Source organism: Terrapene carolina, unplaced genomic scaffold, assembly GCF_002925995.2.
Source record: "Terrapene carolina triunguis isolate 2854851 unplaced genomic scaffold, T_m_triunguis-2.0 Scaffold62, whole genome shotgun sequence".
NCBI lineage: Eukaryota > Metazoa > Chordata > Testudines > Emydidae > Terrapene > Terrapene triunguis.
Window position 1 is genome coordinate 57,076,911 of NW_020664413.1, and position 19,393 is coordinate 57,096,303.

At 39.9% G+C, this 19,393-nt stretch overlaps 1 protein-coding gene across 1 annotated transcript in view; it reads left to right on the plus strand.

Annotated features, from left to right (window-relative positions):
- The window catches only part of BMPR2 (bone morphogenetic protein receptor type 2), a 181,635-nt gene that overhangs the window by 122,033 nt on the left and 40,209 nt on the right, over positions 1-19,393 (plus strand). The window contains exon 4 of the mRNA XM_029910566.1: positions 2,319-2,323. Coding sequence (XP_029766426.1) covers positions 2,319-2,323 — 5 coding nt within the window. The remainder of the gene's footprint in view (positions 1-2,318; positions 2,324-19,393) is intronic.

Here is a 19,393-nt window from a genome sequence, read left to right on the forward strand (position 1 = left end):
ACCAGTCTCTCAACATCAAACATATCTTTACTGAATTTAAAATGGAAGCTTTGTGTGTAACTGTGGTCTGAACATTTGAAATGTTGTAAGCTGTGAAGACAGAACCTCCTGTAACAAGAAAAACTAAAGTCTATGTAGAGGTATGTTACAAATTTATATGCATTAAAGATCAAAATGCTGATAACAGACACACAATATATTTATCTCAGTTTTGTTTGTAAAAGTGGGAACATTTCAAAGAAATTTTTCCTAAAGGCATTTCACTTTGTGAATAAATTCCCTATTTATTGCTTTATCAATCTGCTGTTTTCATTTCATTGGATAAATGAGAGCAGCACAATGTGTCTGTTTAATCAGGGCTGTATTCGCAGAAATCAGTAGTATGGTATAACACTGAGTTCAGAGAAAATGGACCTTACCAGTATTCTTCAGAAAATATATTGGAAAATATATAGAAGATAGGGTTTGACAGTTACTTTGATATAACTTGCCTTGATATAACCTTGATTTGTGTGTCTAATGACAGAGGTGAAGTCAGATTTTTTTTTAAAGTATAAAAAAAATTGTTTCCACTGTTTTTCAATTCCGATTTCTTATTTAGACCTTAATCCTGCAAGCACACATGTGCTTAACTTCAAGCACGTAAATGGTCTCTTTGACATCACTGTGTTAGATTGGGGCAGGGACCAAGTTGTCTTGTGTGTCTCTAAAGTGCTGCACATTCCTCTAATACTGTACAGACATATCTCCATTTCTACAATGATCAATACCCCCCACAACACACCTTTCAAGATTCTTGGGTCCTACACATACCTATCACAGCATGTGGTGTACCTCATCCAGTGCATCAAATGACCCAACAATAATTATATGATTGAAACTAAACAATCACTATACTCTCAAATGAACTCACACAGAAAAGTGATGAGACAAAAACACTATCATCTGTACCCGAACTCGTTTCACAAAGTGATCACTCCATATCCAACCTGTTGGTACTTGTCCTCAAAGGAAACCTGCACAGCATCTTTAAAGGGCAAGCCTGGGAACTTAAATTCACAACTGTGCTACACACTAAAAAACATGGACTCAATAGGTTTACTGGTTTTATGTCTCATTACAGCAATTCATAACACACCACACTGCCTGCTAACCCTTAACTGCCCACTTCATTTTAAGTAGTCTCCCACAACTTGTGTTTACCCCCTTTCCTTAACAATCTGTCTCAACTTTTATTTAGCTCAGCCATTCTGGTTTCCTTTCCCAGACCTGAAGGAGAGCTCTGTGAAGCTCGAAAGCTTGTACCTTCTACCAACGGAAGTTGGTCCAATAAAACATATTCCCTCACCTACCTTGGCGCTCTCTCATCCTGAGACCCACATGGCTACAACAATACTGCAAACAATCTGAATACAATGTAATAATCATCAGATGTCCATTTCTACAGTACATTTTGTATCTTTTATGTGAATGCTTCCTCAAAAGGAAGCCAAAGGCAAATACAGACTATGAAAATGAAAATTCTTGGACAATGTTTTAGTGGAAAATTGGAGAATAAATCAAAAGGGCAGGGCAGGAGTTGGAGGTGGAATACTATATTGCCTCTTCTCTTTTTATGGCAAACAGGGAACAGGCAAGGATTCTTCCAATCTTTAATCCAGTTGCTATGATGAGGAACTTGCTCATATATACATCTTATACACATTTTGCAATGCTATTTAACAGGCTTAGATTGAAGAGTAACTTTCAGGGTTCCCTGTGACTTGAGAAGTAGTGTGTTTGGGGCTTTTCTGGAATGAGGTGAAAGATGTCAAATACATTTTCTTGAAACACTCCATATTGGCCAACTTATAATACTGTTTCTGGTAGCAGCTTCTAAGAAAACTAAAACCTGACCTTTTGTCTCAATGGAAGGTGTAATAAATATGACTGGTATGTTGTAGCCATGTTGGTCCCAGGATATTAAAGAGACAAGGTGAGTGAGGTAATATCTTTTATTGGAAATCAATCCAATAAAAAACGTTACCTCACCCACCTTGTCCCTCTAGAATGGGGAAGTAGACCGACATGACAAGACTATTTCTTCTTTTGCTGATAGTCTTGAGATCTTCCCTGCTATGTCTGTAATTGGTTAATTCTGCTTAGGATACTTGGTTGCTGTTTGGCAGACACAATAAAAAGTCCTATGAATATTGTCATGGATCCACAAGATTGGTGCTACACCCCCCCCCGCCCCCCCAGCTTTAGAACAGTCTGTACACAGAACCTCTTCAGTGTATCAGACCCCCAAGAGGTTTCACTCTTCCTGCACAGGGTAGGCCACGTGGCCTCACCGCCTCCTTAGACTGAACCTCTGTGGCTCCAGCACTCTTCTTTCACACCGTGAGCTCTGTTCAATGAATCCAACTCAGATGGACTCCTGATAGAGACTTGTACACTCTCCAGGATGCACCTCACCAAGCATTTGCAGTGACACTCAAACAGTGTTGTCATAACAGTTGGTTTATTAGTCAACTGGAACACAGCATAGGAAGTCCTTAGGTTAGCATAGAGAAATGAAGGTTAAAGCATAGACCATTCTGGTTAGCCCAGAGCCCAGCCCATTGAACCTCATTGTTCAGGTTGTCTCTCCCTGTCTGTCCTCCTTGGTCACTTCCCAGGTGGGAGCCCAGACTCCTTCCACCAGCTAACTCTTGTTCCCCACCTCACATCTTCCCAGTACTTTGTTCTTGAGGTGGGGAAATCCATCTTCTTCTGGGTCGTTGGTTCCTAGGTGTCAATGTTCTAGTGATGGGATTTGCCATTGTCTTCTCAGATTCTCCATTGATATGGGGCCAGTCCTTTTTAATGATTTCTTTGGGCTCAGAAAGCTAGACGTCATTCATATCTATGTCTAGTAGCCTGCCCTGAGACTGTAGCAAACAGTCCTTCCCCCCACTTCAGATAACCATGCAAAACATAGAGGAAACTGAGGCACACAAAAGATTCATAAAAATATTACAGAAAATTCCCCCTTTGTCACCTCTAAAATTAGTAATAGTAAAATAAGGGGGAGGGAGGCTGCCTATATAAGAATCGTATTATACTCTCATGTGGGTAAAAACTGATTTCCAAATATTCACTTGGTCCTTCCTTCTTGAGCTGGCAGGGCCTGGGAATGCTCTGAGAACAGTATATTCTGCTCCTGGGGAGTAAGGAAGTGGCAATTCAACACACAGTTTTTGTAGTCAAAACAGTTAATTCTTGTAACTCCCTAGTGTGGACTCCATTTCAGTTCTATTACTGAAATGAGATATACACATATAAACACTCTTACATTGGTACAGCTGCCAGCATGCTGGACAGTTACATCAATTTCACTATACAAAAACTGGGTTTAGACCAGCCCGTAGTGCACTGTAAAAGCTCTGTCTGAAGAAGGCAGTTAATCCTACTGTGATAGGTATTTAAGAAGTGATTAAGGCTGGGTACCTTAAGAAGTCTACATGAATGTTTACAGACTATTAGAAGGTTCAAAAGTTCATAGCAAATAGCTCCAGAATGAAATATCAGCCTCTAAAAAATACTCTCCCTCTAATTCCCATTGAAGACAGATGAATCAGATAGTTTGAGTTTCTAGGCAATGCCATTAAAAAAAAAAAAAAGATTTTTCAAAAAGTGAAAAACCTTCCAATATTTTAACTTTTATACCTCCTAAAACAGTTGTCCAATTCACTTCAAATTTGGCATAGTATTTCTCTGATAACAGGAGACCACATATGGAAAATTAATTGCAGATTGGATTTGTTTTAAGGAATTTAGGGATGGGTGTTAGTCAGCTACAATGTTATCTAGGGAGTCAAAACCTTGGATCCATAATTAGAGAGGCACTGATCATGACTCAGTAGCTCAAGGTTGAGTTTTGTATTTGCATATTTGTGTTATATAAACACACAAAAATGATATTTTTAAATTGAATCTAGAGTTGTAAAGCTAGTTTAATTTATGTAATTACACTGGAATTCTAAGAATGTGGACTATTCCTGTGTCACATGATTTTACTTTGCTCAGTTGTAGTTAATGTAGACTAAGGTGTAATGCTCATGTTCTGTGACCTTTGATGCTAGAAATTGAGATGACTGCTCTACTACTGTAGTTTGAATATAAAATGAGAATATATGAATCAAGACTTTAGCAATATAATTTGTTGTGCTGCTCTGTTACATTATTAAAAGCAGTAATGTATATTAACTGAAATATATGGCAAGTCTAGATATGCCATCAAGATATATCATAGCGTATTAAGAATTTCTAGAGACAAAATTTAGTAGAGATACATTATTAAAGTATGTGACGCTCAAAGATATCTAATGTGATTAACGTGCAGCTTGTAAATATTAAACATGCCATCTTCCCTCCACTCATTTGCTCCATATTTTACAAATTAGACATTTGTCTTCTATGAAGCACAGACCCTGTGGGAAAGGTATTGCTTTCTAGAAGCTGATCAAACTTAGAATCACAGAAATGTAGGACTGGAAGGGACCTCAAGAGGTGATCTAGTCTATTTCCCCACACTGAGGTAGACCAAGTACACCTAGACCACTCCTGGCAGGTATTTCTCTAAGGCCTGGTCTACACTGGGGGGTGGAATCGATCTAAGTTACGCAACTTCAGCTACATGAATAACGTAGCTGAAGTCGACGTACTTAGATCGACTTACCGTGGTGTCTTCACCCCGGTGAGTCGACTGCTGCCGCTCCCCCATCGACTCTGCCTGCGCCTCTTGCAGAGGTGGAGTACAGGAATCGACGGGAGAGTGCTTGGGGTCGATTTATCACGTCTAGACTAGACACGATAAATCAACCCCCCGCTGGATTGATTGCTGGCCACCGATCCGGCGAGTAGTGTAGACATACCCTAACCTGTTGTTAAAAACCTCCAAGGATGGTGATTTCACAGCCTGTCTAGGTAACCTATTCCAGTGCTTGCTTTAGTTAGTTTTTCCTACTATCTAACATAAATCTTCCTTGCTGCAAACTAAGCTGATTACTTCTTGTCCTATCCTTCGTGAACATAGAGAACTGTTGATCACCATCCTATTTATAGCAAACTTGTAGGTATTTGAATACTGTTATCATATTCCCCCATCTTCTCTTTTCTAGACTAAACATGTACAATTCTTTCAACCTTTCCTCTGAGGTCATATTTTTTAATCCTCTTATCATATTTGTTGCTCACCTTTGGACTCTCTCCAATTTGTTCAAGTCTTTCTTAAAGCATAGTACCCAAAACTGGACATAGTTCTCCAACTGAAGCCTCCCGCTTACATATGACATTCCTATTAATACAGTACATTCAAGAGTGATATTTGTCTTTTTTCATGACAGCGCATCACATTATTGACTCATTACATTTTTGATCCATTATAACCCAGCACCTTCTCAACAATACCACTGCCTAGTCAGTTATTCCCCATTTTGTATCTCTGTGTTTAATTTTTCATTTCTAAGTGTAGTACTTTGCAGTTGTCTTTATTGAATTTCATCTTACTGATTTCAGACCAATTCTCCAATTTTCATAATCTGGAGATATTCGCCTCACCGAGAGTATTATAATTTATAAATCCATCTTCTATTCTGCTTTGCTATTACCATTCCTCTTACTTGATTTTGTCATGGGCACAGATTTACCATGTTTATTTTTGTTACAATTGTTTGGTTGAATGGAGTCATTAAGATTAAAAGGGACAAGGACAACCTTTAAGCTTTAGTTGTAAAGCATTCTCAGGTGCCATCTGCTAATACTATTGGCATTTAATTCCTACACCTTTTCTAACCTGAATGTGGTCATTGTGAGACAGGTCTTAACATGCAGAAAGTTTTCATTAACAAGAGGCAGATAGACAATCTAAGTAGTCTTGAGCACAAAATTGAATGCCAGTAATGTAGACTAGATCTGTTTTAGATCACTGTATTAAGTATGAATAACCCTATTCATGCAGAATACAGAATTATTACTTTAAAAATCTCTCAAGGGAATTTATCTTTCCTGTTTTCTTAATTAGGTATTTTCTGTAAAAGCACTTGCTTCTGTCCAGTAATGTGGTAAATTTACAGATTGAAATTTGAAGCTATAACAAAGCTTTGTCTAGCACTATGGCTTTGTCTACACTAACATTGTAAGTTTATCTAAATTACTCTAGTTTAGTTACGTAAGTTATGTAACTTTAAGTCAACATAACTTGCATCGACTTAAAGCAGTGTCTACGCCATGTTATGCTGATGGGATTTAGCACGGTAGTGAAGACAAGCCCTGATTCAACATTTAAAAAAACAAGATTTTTTTTTTAATCTTGATTGAACTGATTAAAGTTTTCACCCAAGTTTTGGACTACACCCATTAAGTGATAGCCCACTGAGGTGCCAAATAGGATTTACAGGCCAAGTGGCTAATGAATGCTGAGACCACTGTTGAACAGTACATGAACATCGGTTGCTGCGTTCCTCAGATGAGACCCTCTGATGGTGAATTCTGTCATGTGATCCGGTCTAAGAAGTCACTACCCTCTATGGTATTGTGGTTCTTTTGTGGTCCAGTAGAACCTCAGAGTTATGAACACCTCTGAAATGTTTGTAACTCTGAACAAAACATTATGGTTGTTCTTTCAAAAGTTTACAATGAATATTGGCTTAATACAGGTTTGAAACTTCATTATGCAGAAGAAAAATGCTTCTTTTAATCATCTTAATTTAAATGAAACAAGCACAGAAAGAGTTTCCTTACCTTGTCAAATCTTTTTTTAAACTTTCTCTTTATTTTTTAGAAGATTAAGTTTAACACAGTACTGTATTGTATTTGCCCTATGTATGTATGTCTCTGCTGCTCCCTGATTACATGCTTACAGTTCCAAATGAGGTGTGTGTTTGACTGGTCAGTTAATAAATCTAGTGTTCGTAACTCTAAGGTTCTACTGTATCTGAGTGTCTTCCAGAAGTGGGAATTAACAAAAATGAATGTATGCCTAATCTGATAAATCTGAATCTTACTGCCTTACCAGAGGAAAACTGTGTGTGAGAGTGTAGTTTTTCTTTTTTTTTAACTGCATGTTCTTTATAATGTTCAAAGGGAAGGCAATTTCAAAGTAGTGCACTGTGTATTTGGACTGGAATGTAGCAAGTTTTGTGATAAATCTTAATTCTGGTTCGAGTGTGTGTTACAGTCAGCCTCTGAGAGAGCCTTACTTCCTGTGCAAACAAGCATTGCACTTGTTTTAGAAAGTTCCATTGGTTCTGAGGAGAAAGTCCCAGAAGGTGAGGCAATCTTTTCGGTATGCTGGGCCAATGCCATTTAGTGCTTTGAAAATAAGGACTGATTTAATAAATTTACATTTAACAATGTGTTCAGTAGGCAGCCAGCAAAGAGAGCAGAGAACACCATGGCAAGGTACTTTGGTAATGTGTATTGCTGATTAGGAGTGCTACTGCATTCTGCACTGATTGCAGTTTTTCTTAAAGCTGATGCTTTCAAGCCCAAATAAATTGTGTTTTTATAATCCAGACAGGAGATGATGAAGACACTCACTAAAAGCTTCACCAGTGACCCCATGTACATAATTGTGCTATTAAAATCCCTGCTGGCAAAAAGGAAGAGATTCAAGAAAGATCAAGGGGAAAAAATGTACTTGTGGTTTTTATATTTTGCAGGGTATATGTACAGCTGTTGATTATATTTTAATTGTTTAAAGAGCAATTCTTAATCACGTTCTGTATAGCAGTGCCAAGGTGAGTGCAGCGAAGAGCAAGATTCCTAATTCTATAAATTCACATGAAGGGCCTGAGCAACATGCCAAACTAATAACTGAACATAAACATTCTAAAGAACTGTGCCCATATCCTGCCTGTCACCACTGGTACTAGTGCAGCAGTTGCACACGTTTCACAGGAAACTGCACGGGGAATGCCATCTAGGAACTGTTAGAGCAGTGTTTCTCAAACTATTGTACTGGTGACCCCTTTCACAGAGCAAGCCTCTGAGTGCGACCCCCTTATAAATTAAAAACACTTGCTTATATATTTAACACCATTATAAATGCTGAAGACAAAGCGAGGTTTGGGGTGGAGGCTCACAGCTCGCAACCCCCCATGTAATAATGTTGCGACCCCCTGAGGGGTCCCGACCCCCAGTTTGAGAACCCCTGTGTTAGAGCAACTGTAGTGTTACAGGGTAAGAGAGACCAGAGCTGTGCCATACCTGACAGATGGCCCCAGCATTCAGTCTCCACACCCAGAGGCACCACGGGGGATATGCAGACTCCCAGCTCCCAGAGAGGAGGGACAGAGCCAGGCTGGGGTCTGCCATCCCCCTGTAAATTCTCTGGCCCCAGCAGTCCATTCCCCCTACCGCTTTAGTATTTTATGGAGGAAGAGCCCCTCGTCTTCTTGGAAGTGGTATTTGGAAAAGAGAGAGTGCCAGCCTGACCTAAAGCAGGACATTTTTTTATCTTGGAACTCTTAAATGTGAAGATAGGTCTTAACAATTCTCAGAAGGTTTGGTTACTCTGCGCAGCTTTTGTTGCCAAATGGTTAATTATGTAAAACATAGAAGTGTCAGCATCAAGAAATAAGGACCAAGAAAACTAGTTATCCAACCTGGCTACTCTAGAGAGATTGATGTTCAGGAAACAAGAACAACTTGATGGATTCAGAGAAATATGATATTTATTTCTGATAGTAACAGTCTGATATACATTTGAATATGTATGAAGTATCTATGTTGCCAGATAATGAGATACTCTAGCTTAGTTTTTATATAGAGCTTGCATATTCTTCTATTTACACCTCTACCTCGATATAACGCTGTCCTCGGGAGCCAAAAAATCTTACCACGTTATAGGTGAAACTGCGTTATATTGAACTTGCTTTGATCCACCGGAGTGCGCAGCCCCGCCGCCCCAGAGCACTGCTTTACCGCGTTATATCAGAATTCGTGTTATATCGGGTCGCGTTATATCGGGGTAGAGGTGTACTTGTATTGTTTCTTTCCTCGTTCTCTTTTTCTTCTTCTCCTGTACTTCAATCAAGTATTATTCTTCCCTGTCATCTTGCTTTTCTTCTGTTCTCTTCTTTTGGAAATCTTAGGAATATTGTTTTACTTATTCACTGAAATTTGCTTTTGTTGGTATGCCCTATTCTTTATATCTATTTTGCTTGTTATAGTGTATTTATAAAGTCATAAATAAAAAGAACAGGGCTCTGTTGCTACAGAAATTAAAATCCAATCATTTTAGGGCTAGTCTACACTTGCAACGCTAAAGTGCTGCCGTGGCAGCACTTTAATGTTCCTTGTGTGGTCGCAGCGCTGGTTTTAAAAAAAACAAAAAACAAAAAACAAAAAAAAAAAAACCACCTCCACAAGGGGCGTAGCTACCAGCGCTGGGAGTGCAGGAAACTGCACGGGGAATGCCATCTAGGAACTATTAGAGCAGTGGTTCTCAAACTATTGTACTGGTGACCCATTTCACAGAGCAAGCCTCTGAGTGCGACCCCCTTATAAATTAAAAACACTTACTTATATATTTAACACCATTATAAATGCTGAAGACAAAGCGGGGTTTGGGGTGGAGGCTCACAGCTCGCAACCCCCCAGTGCTGATGCACTGTCTACACTGGCGCTTTACAGCACTGAAACTTGCTGCGCTCAGGGGTGTGTTTTTTCAGCCCCCTGAGCGAGAAAGTTGCAGCGCTGTAAATTGCCAGTGTAGACAAGCCCTTAATAAAGTGTGAAAGAGAAACTTGTCCTTGTTGCAGTTTCCATTAGTACTGGCTTAGGAATGGGAAGTCTGATTATTCAGGCTGTTAGAAACCTACAAAGTGTTTTCCTAACTGGGGATGCTTGCTACTATCATAATGGATACAGATCTTTCTAGATACAAATTTTTTTCTGGTGCATGTTTGTTTAGCGTGCTCTTACGTTTATTTTAAAGAAATCTTGTTTGATTTCACCAGTTCATTAAAGGACATTGCAGTGTTTGTTCACGATTTAAAAATTTTTAAGGAACAGATATGTGCTTTATCTTAAAATCTAATCTATAAAGGAATAAATGAATGTGTCTTGTGGATGGTTCATATAGTGCATATCCATACAAATACAGGGCCACAGCTTTTAAGAGCCTAATTCTTTAGATAACTTTAGCAGCATGAGATGTATATCTAAACAGGGTGAATTATGAATTCAACCCCCGAGGGCATGTGTAGAAACTGAAAGAGGAAAGGTGTAGGACAGGGCTTCTCAAACTTCATTGCACCGTGACCCCTTTCTGACAACAAAAATTACTACACGACCCCGGGAAGGGGGACCGAAGCCTGAGCTCCACCACCCTGGGCGGGGGGCCAAAGCCCAAGCCCTGCCATCCTGGAGGGTGCCGAAGCTTGAGGGCTTCAGCTTTGGGGGGTGGGGCTCAGCCCCAAGCCCCAGCAAGTCTAACGCTAGCCCTGGTGATCCCATTGAAACGGGGTTGCGACCCGCTCTGGTGTCCTGACCCACAGTTTGAGAAACACTGGTATAGCAGAAAGAAGAGACCCTTTTAAATGTGTTACTAAGCATTATATGCCTCATTAAAAAAATCACTATTGTAACCATGGTCAACATGACTCATGCTCCTTGTCCAATCCACATCTATTCCTTACCTTTTTCAAGTGTTTTTTAAGATAAAGATAGAGGCTGGGATTTTCAAAGGAGCCTAATGGAGTTCGGTGCTCAGATACCATTGAATCTGAATAGGACATGGCCACTTAATTCCTTTAAGCTCCTTTGAAAAGCCCAATCAGACTGATTACATATTTCCAGACTACCAATTAGCAACCCAGTTCTGCTGAGTGCCTCCTGTCTGGTTCAGAGGATGTTTACCTCCCATTAATTTGCATAGAAATTGAGGACACTCAGCATCTCAAAAGATTGGTTCCAGTCCTGCTCCCATCAAAGCAAAAGGCAGAACACCCATTTCCACACCATTACTATGCTGGTAAAACACCTCATGTCCATATATAAAACTTCTTACAGTAGTGCACAGATATACACACACCTTCAAAGTTATACTTAGTCTGAGCAAGGCTCAAGGACCATTGCATCCTGCATCATCAGGTCACTGCAGCATTGTAACACTTGGACAGGAAATGTAAGTGTTGGAACTGCAGTAGTAAAGCTAATTCTAACAGTGTAGCCAGACAATGTTCCTGCTTACCAGGTGGTGGCTCAGAACTCTTGCTTTGCCACCTGTCAACCTATTCACCAATTGTATGTACACGGCTGAATCAATATTCAGCTGATCTATGCTTTGTCCAACCCTACTCTTCATTTGGAGCAACTTAGGATGTTCTTTCTTGGTCTTGTGGCACCTTTAAGACTAACAGATGCATTGGAGCATAAGCTTTCGTAGGTGAATGCCCACTTTGTCGGATGCATCCGAAGAAGTGGGCATTCACCCACGAAAGCTTATGCTCCAATACATCTGTTAGTCTTAAAGGTGCCACAGGATTCTCTGTTGCTTTTTACAGATCCAGACTAACACGGCTACCCCTCTGATACTTTCTTGGTCTTGGCTCTCTCTTTACTCACTCACCACATGTGTAACAAAGGAATGCAGAAATGGGTTTGCCAAGTACAACTTTATGTTTTGTAAAACAGGTATACTTTTAAAAAAAAACACATATACGTTTTATCCCATGGAGTTTCACCTGGAAAACAGAGAAAAAGTCACCGGTTAATGAGTAGACTAAGATGAACAAACACAAGTTCAGACGCACCCATTCTCCTGCTCTCCCCAATGTAGGTACTTTTCTGAGGTGAGGGCAGTTGCCACGGTAGTCTCTGTGGTGCTTTAGTAGCATCTCTGATACCCCTGAGATCTGAAAGAAAGAACACAGTTAAAGGTTATGCACCTGTGCTACTTCTCATACTCATTCCTTATATCCAAAGTGCATCCACTTTCCTCCCATCTCCCCCGTAAAAGAATGACACATTCCCAGGAACCTCATTGCACTAGCTGACAGAGGAAGCCACAGTGAGAGACATGGAGGAATGTCTTCCCTTTTGGACACAAGTCCTGATACTCCTGTCTCTGGAACCTACTGGAAAACAAGAGAGAGAAAACTGTTAGTACAGCTGCAATACAAAGCACAAAAAGCCCAACCACAATTACATGAAAAATAGAAAGCTATTTGAAAATATCAAATAAACAAATGAGAAGAATAGAAGTAAGCTTCTTTGCCTTTCTGAGCACTGCTTGCAGACCCACGGTCAGTTTTGTCAGCAGCTGTAGTGTAGACATACCTTAAGATATTTACATTTGCGTGGACATAGCAAGGCACACCCCGTCTTCACAAGACGTGTTCAGATCCAGGACGATTCAGAGATAGCATCCATTGGAGCAAACCAAAAATACGAGTAGATGTAAATATACACTGCAGACCAAAGGCACTATGCATCTTCTCCAGAGAGCTGTGCCACAAGCCCTGCAACTCTTACAGGAGTGTTGTATGTCATTTCAGTGCATGTTGTGCGCCTGAAACTTGATACATAGTGTGGATGCCCTGGTCAGTGGGGCAGTTCTATACTGTAGACATGGCATTACTGTATCATCTCTTTAAAAATGTTTTTCTTACCATTTCTGCTGGGTGCTTTTATTTTGCTGTAATTATACATAAAAAATATTTTGCTCCTGTTTAAAAAACAATTGCTGAATATAAATGTAGAAATAAAAGGTTAGACAAATTTCATTAGTGTGACTGTTATAGACCTGACCTCTTTGTATATTGGTAGCTGTATTTTTTAAATGTATTACATTCCATATTGTCATTAGTTGTTAATGTCAAGGTCTTGGTGTTTTTAATTTTAGTAAAAGGTGTGTATTTTAACCATATTACAGGGATGTAGTCAGGTGTCCTACTCAATGAACACTGCTATTCTGTACTTTTAGATACATATTAGATGCAAATCTAGAACAGTCATGTCTCTTCCATGACCTATTTATAGGTCATCTTTACCACATTTTTTATTTGTGTGGCGGGAGGGAGAAAGAAGAAGAGGGCACAAATATAACAATCCCAAAATGGAGATCAGATAAATTTATAATCATCCTTTTTTATGGATTCTCAGAGTTAGTATTTTCCCTTTGATGATTTTTGACACAGTGCTGAAATGAGACTTTGGTTGTCAAACTGCTGACTGTACTGTATGGCACTGGCTGACACATTCAGTAATTTAAATCAATTCAACGGAATCAGGAAATGAATGACCAGTCGTCTCTGAATCTTTTGTCTGAGAGGTAAATCAAGAATGTTTCTCTTGAACTTAGCCAAATGATTAACATCTAGTGAGACAGGTCCTTGACAGACCTGGGCAGAGATTGCTTAGTCTTTGAGAGTAAATAAGAGACCAGATATCTCATTTTCAGCAGCAAACTGTCTGTTGTTGTTATATCATTGCAAGTGTGTAATGTCAGTGTGAGAGCATACAACAAGCAAATATTTTTAAAACAAATTTATGAGATTTTTGAATATCTTATGAACATGTCAATTACATTAGATTGATTTCCAAATTATGAGAAAAGATATAAAGCCATGTAGAGAAAAAAGGTGAAGAGGACTTAGAGTGCTGCAGTGCACGTTGTGAAGATTATAATGAAGATTAAAATTGCCTAATGGAAAAAACTCCAAGATTGTAAATTCTTTATCTCGTTTATAGTGTTTCAGACAGATTAGATCAGCGTGAAACATGATACAAAAGTTGTTAATGTGTATAGCTTCCCCCCACCCTATATTGAGCTGGTTCCTCCATTGAATTGGTGCAGTGTTATATGTATAAATACTAGTTTACACAGTAATGAGTAGGATGAGGATAGAGGGTAGCTGAGTCCTGCATGAAGGAGAGCACAGCTGGGTGGCCACCATATTATTCTCTCGAGTAGCAGAAGTATTACCTACTGTAGGGGGAGTGCATGGCTAAGTACTTAATTAGCATGACGAGGATCACACGTTATTCCCTGTCTCTCTAGATAAACCCATTTTCTGCCCAAACCCTGCCTCTTACTAACCTGATGCTTCCAAGAGAGAAAAGTGTATGGGCAGTGTGGATGGGGTTTGATACTTATTACCAGTCAGCATCAAGAATTCAGATCATCACTTGATTTTGCTTGCAGCCATTTACAGCCTCCACTTACGCTAGAGCTGAAGTACCTCAATCTTGCACATTTTACAAGGATCAGTCAAAATGGTACGGATACTGTCAAAAAAGCTGATCCTGAATATGCTTAATTCAATTAACAGTGATAAACCTTTATTGTGTGTTTGAAATCATAGCAGTTGCATTGATGTACTGGCTCCTTGTGGTGTTATGATGTCTGTCAAAGTGTCTTGTACATTTATTTAGGTACTGTTACACTGTCCGTAGATGAATGTTTTTGTCTTATAATGTAGCCATTGAAATAAGAATGGAAACCTCTATCTCATTGAGTTTAAATATTTATTAAATTAAATAGAGAAAGTTACTTTTAAGTTGCTCTGAAATAGTTAACTAGTTGTCCTTCAGGAGTATCATAATGATACTTTGTTGTTTGGCACAAAGGATTTCTATCCTTTAACAGGTCTACTTTTTGCTATATGTTTCACTGAATTTCATGGTACATTCAGGATTTGAGTAAATCAGCATGTAGTACGTTTATCAGAAATAAATCTTCATTGTATGCTAGCATTTTTAAAAAATGGTTGGCTTACCCATTTCTAATCAGATTACTACAGGTTTTTCCAGCAAGTGTTTATGTAAAGAATCGTTGCCTTGTAAAGTTATTGCTTGCGGTAATAAACCTATCTAATATTACTATGCGTTTTTGAAATGGTCAAAGAAGGGGTATATCAAGGCGCAAGATAAGCAAACAGAACATTTTGGGATTGATTCAGTAGTGTTTGTATTTTAATAGATTGCAAATAGTATACCCAGAATAGAAATGTTAAAGGCACATATATTTACAATAGCTAGGTATTTCAGTGTGCAAAAGGTTTGACTGAAACCATAAAAGTACTCAGAAATCAGCTTTGAATTGAATTCACCCTATCTTTTGAGTTCCTTAGAATTTTGGACTTTTGTCTGCAAACTTCCTGAAGAGCTCTGCATAAGCTCAATAGCTTGTGTCTCTTATCTACAGAAGTTGGTCCAATAAAAGATACTACCTCACCCACCTTGTCTCTGTTCAATCTCTTTGTGAACTTCTGTATTATTGACTGTTCGGGGTGCACTTCAAGTTTGTTTATATAGGGCAGATGGGACTTGTCACAGAGTGGAAGTAGCACTGTATTTTTCCAAACATACTCTGTAGTAGTGGGATAATCTAATGGTCTGAGCAAAGGGCTGGGAGTGTTCTGATCCCAGCCCTACTCATTCCATCTGCAGTCAAACTATTTTAGATCCTTAGGAATCTTCTGCATATGTGCAAAATATGTATTACTCTTTATTACTGTTTGTTGTACTTTTCATCTTCAAGATATTTTACCAACAAGTGTCACAACAGGCCTCTGAGGTTAGGTAAGGTATTATTTTCCCCATTATACAGATGGCTAAAGTGAAGCACAGAGAGGTGAAGTGACCTCCCTAGGGTCACGCAGTGAGTCAGTAGCAGAGCTGGAAATAGAACATAGAATTCTTACCTTCTGGTTTATAGTCTAACCACTAGAAAACGCTCTTTTCCCTTTTTTTAAAAAAAGTTTGTATACAAGAGCTAGTTATTTATTTGGTGAAAGTCAGCAAGGCAGAAACCACTGTTAGTTTCATTGAGAAATGAAAACTGCATTTCAGTTGGGCTGTTTGATCCTGGGGAACTATCAAGTGTAAACTCTGTAGTTGTAGCCATGTCAGTCCCAGGATATTAGAGAGACAAGATGGGTGAGGTAATATCTTTTATTGGACCAACTGCTGTTGGTGAGAGAGACAAGCTTTCGAGCCACACTGAGCTCTTCTTCAGGTTTGGGAAAGGTACTCCCAGAGTCACAGTTTATTGCAACAATTTGTAATCCACTAACCCCCTCTTTTTGTCCTATGACTGCAGAGGTGTTAATGGGCCGCTCTACCTTGAATAAACCTCCCTCCCTTCCCCCATGTGATGGATTGTTGGATAGGCAATCTTCTCCTCCAGCCCTCTATTTCCTCAGGGCATGCCTTTATGTGGCTGCCATGTCTCTGCCTTCTCTTCATTTTCTCTTAGGCCTGGTCTACATTGGGGAGGGGGCGGAGGGGGGATCGATCTAAGTTATGCAACTTCAGCTACGTGAATAACGTAGCTGAAGTCGACATATTAGATTGAGTTACCGTGGTGTCTTCACTGCTGAGAGTCAACTGCTGCTACTCCCCCGTTGACTCCACCCGTGCCTCTCGCGGCGGTGGGGTACAGGAGTCGAGGGGAGAGCGCTTGGGGATCGATTTATCGCGTCTAGACTAGACACGATAAATCGACCCCCGCTGGATCGATCACTGCCCACCGATCCGGCAGGTAGTGTAGACATACCCTAAATCTTCTCCTTTTCTATTTAACTTCTGTCTCCTCCTCCCCACCTCCCTTAGGATTTTTTCCTCCATTTTTAAAAACTTTTTTCATTTTTATATATTTATTTTTTCTACCCGGAGGTCAGAATGAATCAAGGATCACAAAGATTTTTCCCTATTTCTGCTACTTCCTTACTGTGCCCCTCATACCCCTGAACTAGGGAGAGAGACCCCTGCAGGAGCCAATGTTTTATGTCCAGAAGGAAACTGAACCCTCCCTTGGGCAAGGATAGGAAAAGAGGAAGAACAGCCCTTCCCAAAGCCTGCCATATAGAAGAGGAGAAGGCTGTCCTATTAGAGCATGTCTTCACTGGCAACGTTAAAGTGCTGCTGCTTTAACGTGGCTTTAACGTGGCTTGTGTAGTCACGGCCCAGCGCTCTAAAAAAACCACCTCCACAAGGGGCGTAGCTGGTGCACTGTTTACACTGGCACTTTACAGCGCTGAAACTTGCGCTCAGGGGGGTGTTTTTTCACCCCCCTGAGCGAGAAGGTTGCAGCACTGTAAAGTGCCAGTGTAGACAAGCCCTTAGTCAGCAGTGTCCAAACGAAAAGATCTAGCCACGGCAGGCTCCACCTCTGCTGTACTATGGGAAGGGACACAAGATCCTCGGCAGTGTGGAGAGAGGACTCTGCAATGACATTGGGTGCTAGCTGGGGCTGGAAGGAGGAAAAGGAAAGAGGGTAACAGAGAGAGAGCGAATGGTAGAGAAAGAGTGCTGGCAGAGCTGGGAATGAGAAATAGTGAAAGTGATTGGGTGCTAGCTGGGATGGTGAATGAAAGAGGGAGGTATTGTACACCATTTTCCTCAGTGACCTGAGTAAAGTACAACAGAAGGGCATAGACACATTTGGAGAGTCTTTGCTGGCCTGAACTGCCTGCTGTGTGTGCCTCAGTTACCCACTCAACTGTCTACAGTGCTGGCCTTCCCAACAGTTACCTGACCTGCGGAATCATCTGGTAAGATAAACTGCTATTCAGAAGAACGAACAAAAATTATTATTCTGGTAACATAACTGGAAAAAACCTAATTAAGCAAGATGGTAAAAGATAAAAAATGGCTATTGGAGAGAAGGCAGATGGGGAAAACAGCAGAGAAGTAGGAGGGCTAGTGGGAAAAATGGGTCTCACATTGAGTTTTTTGCCTGGTCCCTCTGACTCTTCTAGTTTTACAGGCCTCTGTCAGTATATATGAATTATTTGGACATTTTAAAATCTCTCTAGGCATGGAATAAACATACAGTACATCCATGGTTTAAATAAACACAAACACAATTTTCCCGCTCATTACTGACCAACAGAGAGGTGTTTTTGGTTTGGTTTATTTAAATATAGGAAGTTTTGTTCATATGGAACAGTTGAGGCTTACACTGTTGTCTGGAGGCATAAATAATGAGGCTTTCACACCTTTCTGTGTAAACACTTCAACTTTGTATCTCTGTATAGTCCTGTTTCTTTCCCTCTCACCCATGCCCTCAGTATTCTAACATTAGACTTTCTTCCAGTCATACTGTCAGTTCCTCTGGACTCTGATGGTTTCTTATCCGGATATATCATCATTGAAGATGGGGTCAAAAATCTTAAAAGTATTTTACTGTGTGTAATACAGGCACATTGCCTGAAATCAGTGCATTAACCACTGAGTACCTGTAGGAAAACAGCACTGGTTATCTGAATAGACACCCTTCAGACAAACTTAATAATTTTTGAAATGTCACATAAGTGTTTAACCCACAGCTCCATAACCATAACACTTTCCTTCAAATTAGAAAGTACAGGAATGTTGTGGTGTATGTTCTACAATGTTATGTTGACTGAAAGTACAGGAATGTAATGTTGTATTGATTTACTGAAGAGCTACATTTTAATACTAGAATATTTGCTATAAATTTGACTTAAAACTTGACTGAATCCTGAACCAGAAGGCATATGGCTTTGTTAAAAATACATTAATCCTTAGTTTATCTTTCTGAACAGGACTGTAAAAGGATTAAGGAATCTGGGCTGGGGCGTTGTATTTAAACCACCCTTTGCTGCTAGCACAGCACTGTTGTTCTTTCTTTGACGCAGACCCAGACAAAGGCTGAGTGTAGCAAGGAAGCAGACAGCACGCTGACGCCTCCAGTCAATGCCCCGGCCTGGCTCCAGGATTTGTAAACAGAAACATCCTAGGCTCCAGTAAGGCAGACAGTGGCTCTCCTTCTGATCTGCATGCAGGAAGTGCCTGCTTGTACAAGCCCAGCTATTGCACATAAGCACATATAACTCAGTGTTTAGGTTTGGCTGAACCGTCTTACTGTGGAAATTATTGGAGAGGGAAGGGAATATGGGTTTACTGAAGTCATAGACAGCATTCCTAAGTTTTGTAACAGCAAAAAGATATTTTGAAAAAGAAAAGTAATAACCTTAAAGTTACAGAGTGCTTTCCATTTAAAAGCCTGATTTTTAGACTGCTCACATTTGCAGATGACACAAAGTTGGGATGTGTTGCCAATACGGAGGAGGACCAGAATATAATACAAGAAGATTTCTATGACCGTGAAAACTGGAGTAATAGAAATGGATGAAATTTAATAGTGCAAAGTGAAAGGTCATGGATTTAAGGACTAACAAGAATTTTTGCTATAAGCTGAGAACAAATCAATTGGAAACGACAGAGGAGGAAAAAAACCTGGGTGTAACTGGTTGATCACAGGATGATTATGATCCACCAATGCGATGTGGCCATGAAAAAGGCTAATACAATCCTAGGATGCATCAGGCAAGATATTTCCAGTAGAGATAGGAAAGTGTTATTACCACAATACAAGGCACTGGTGAGACCT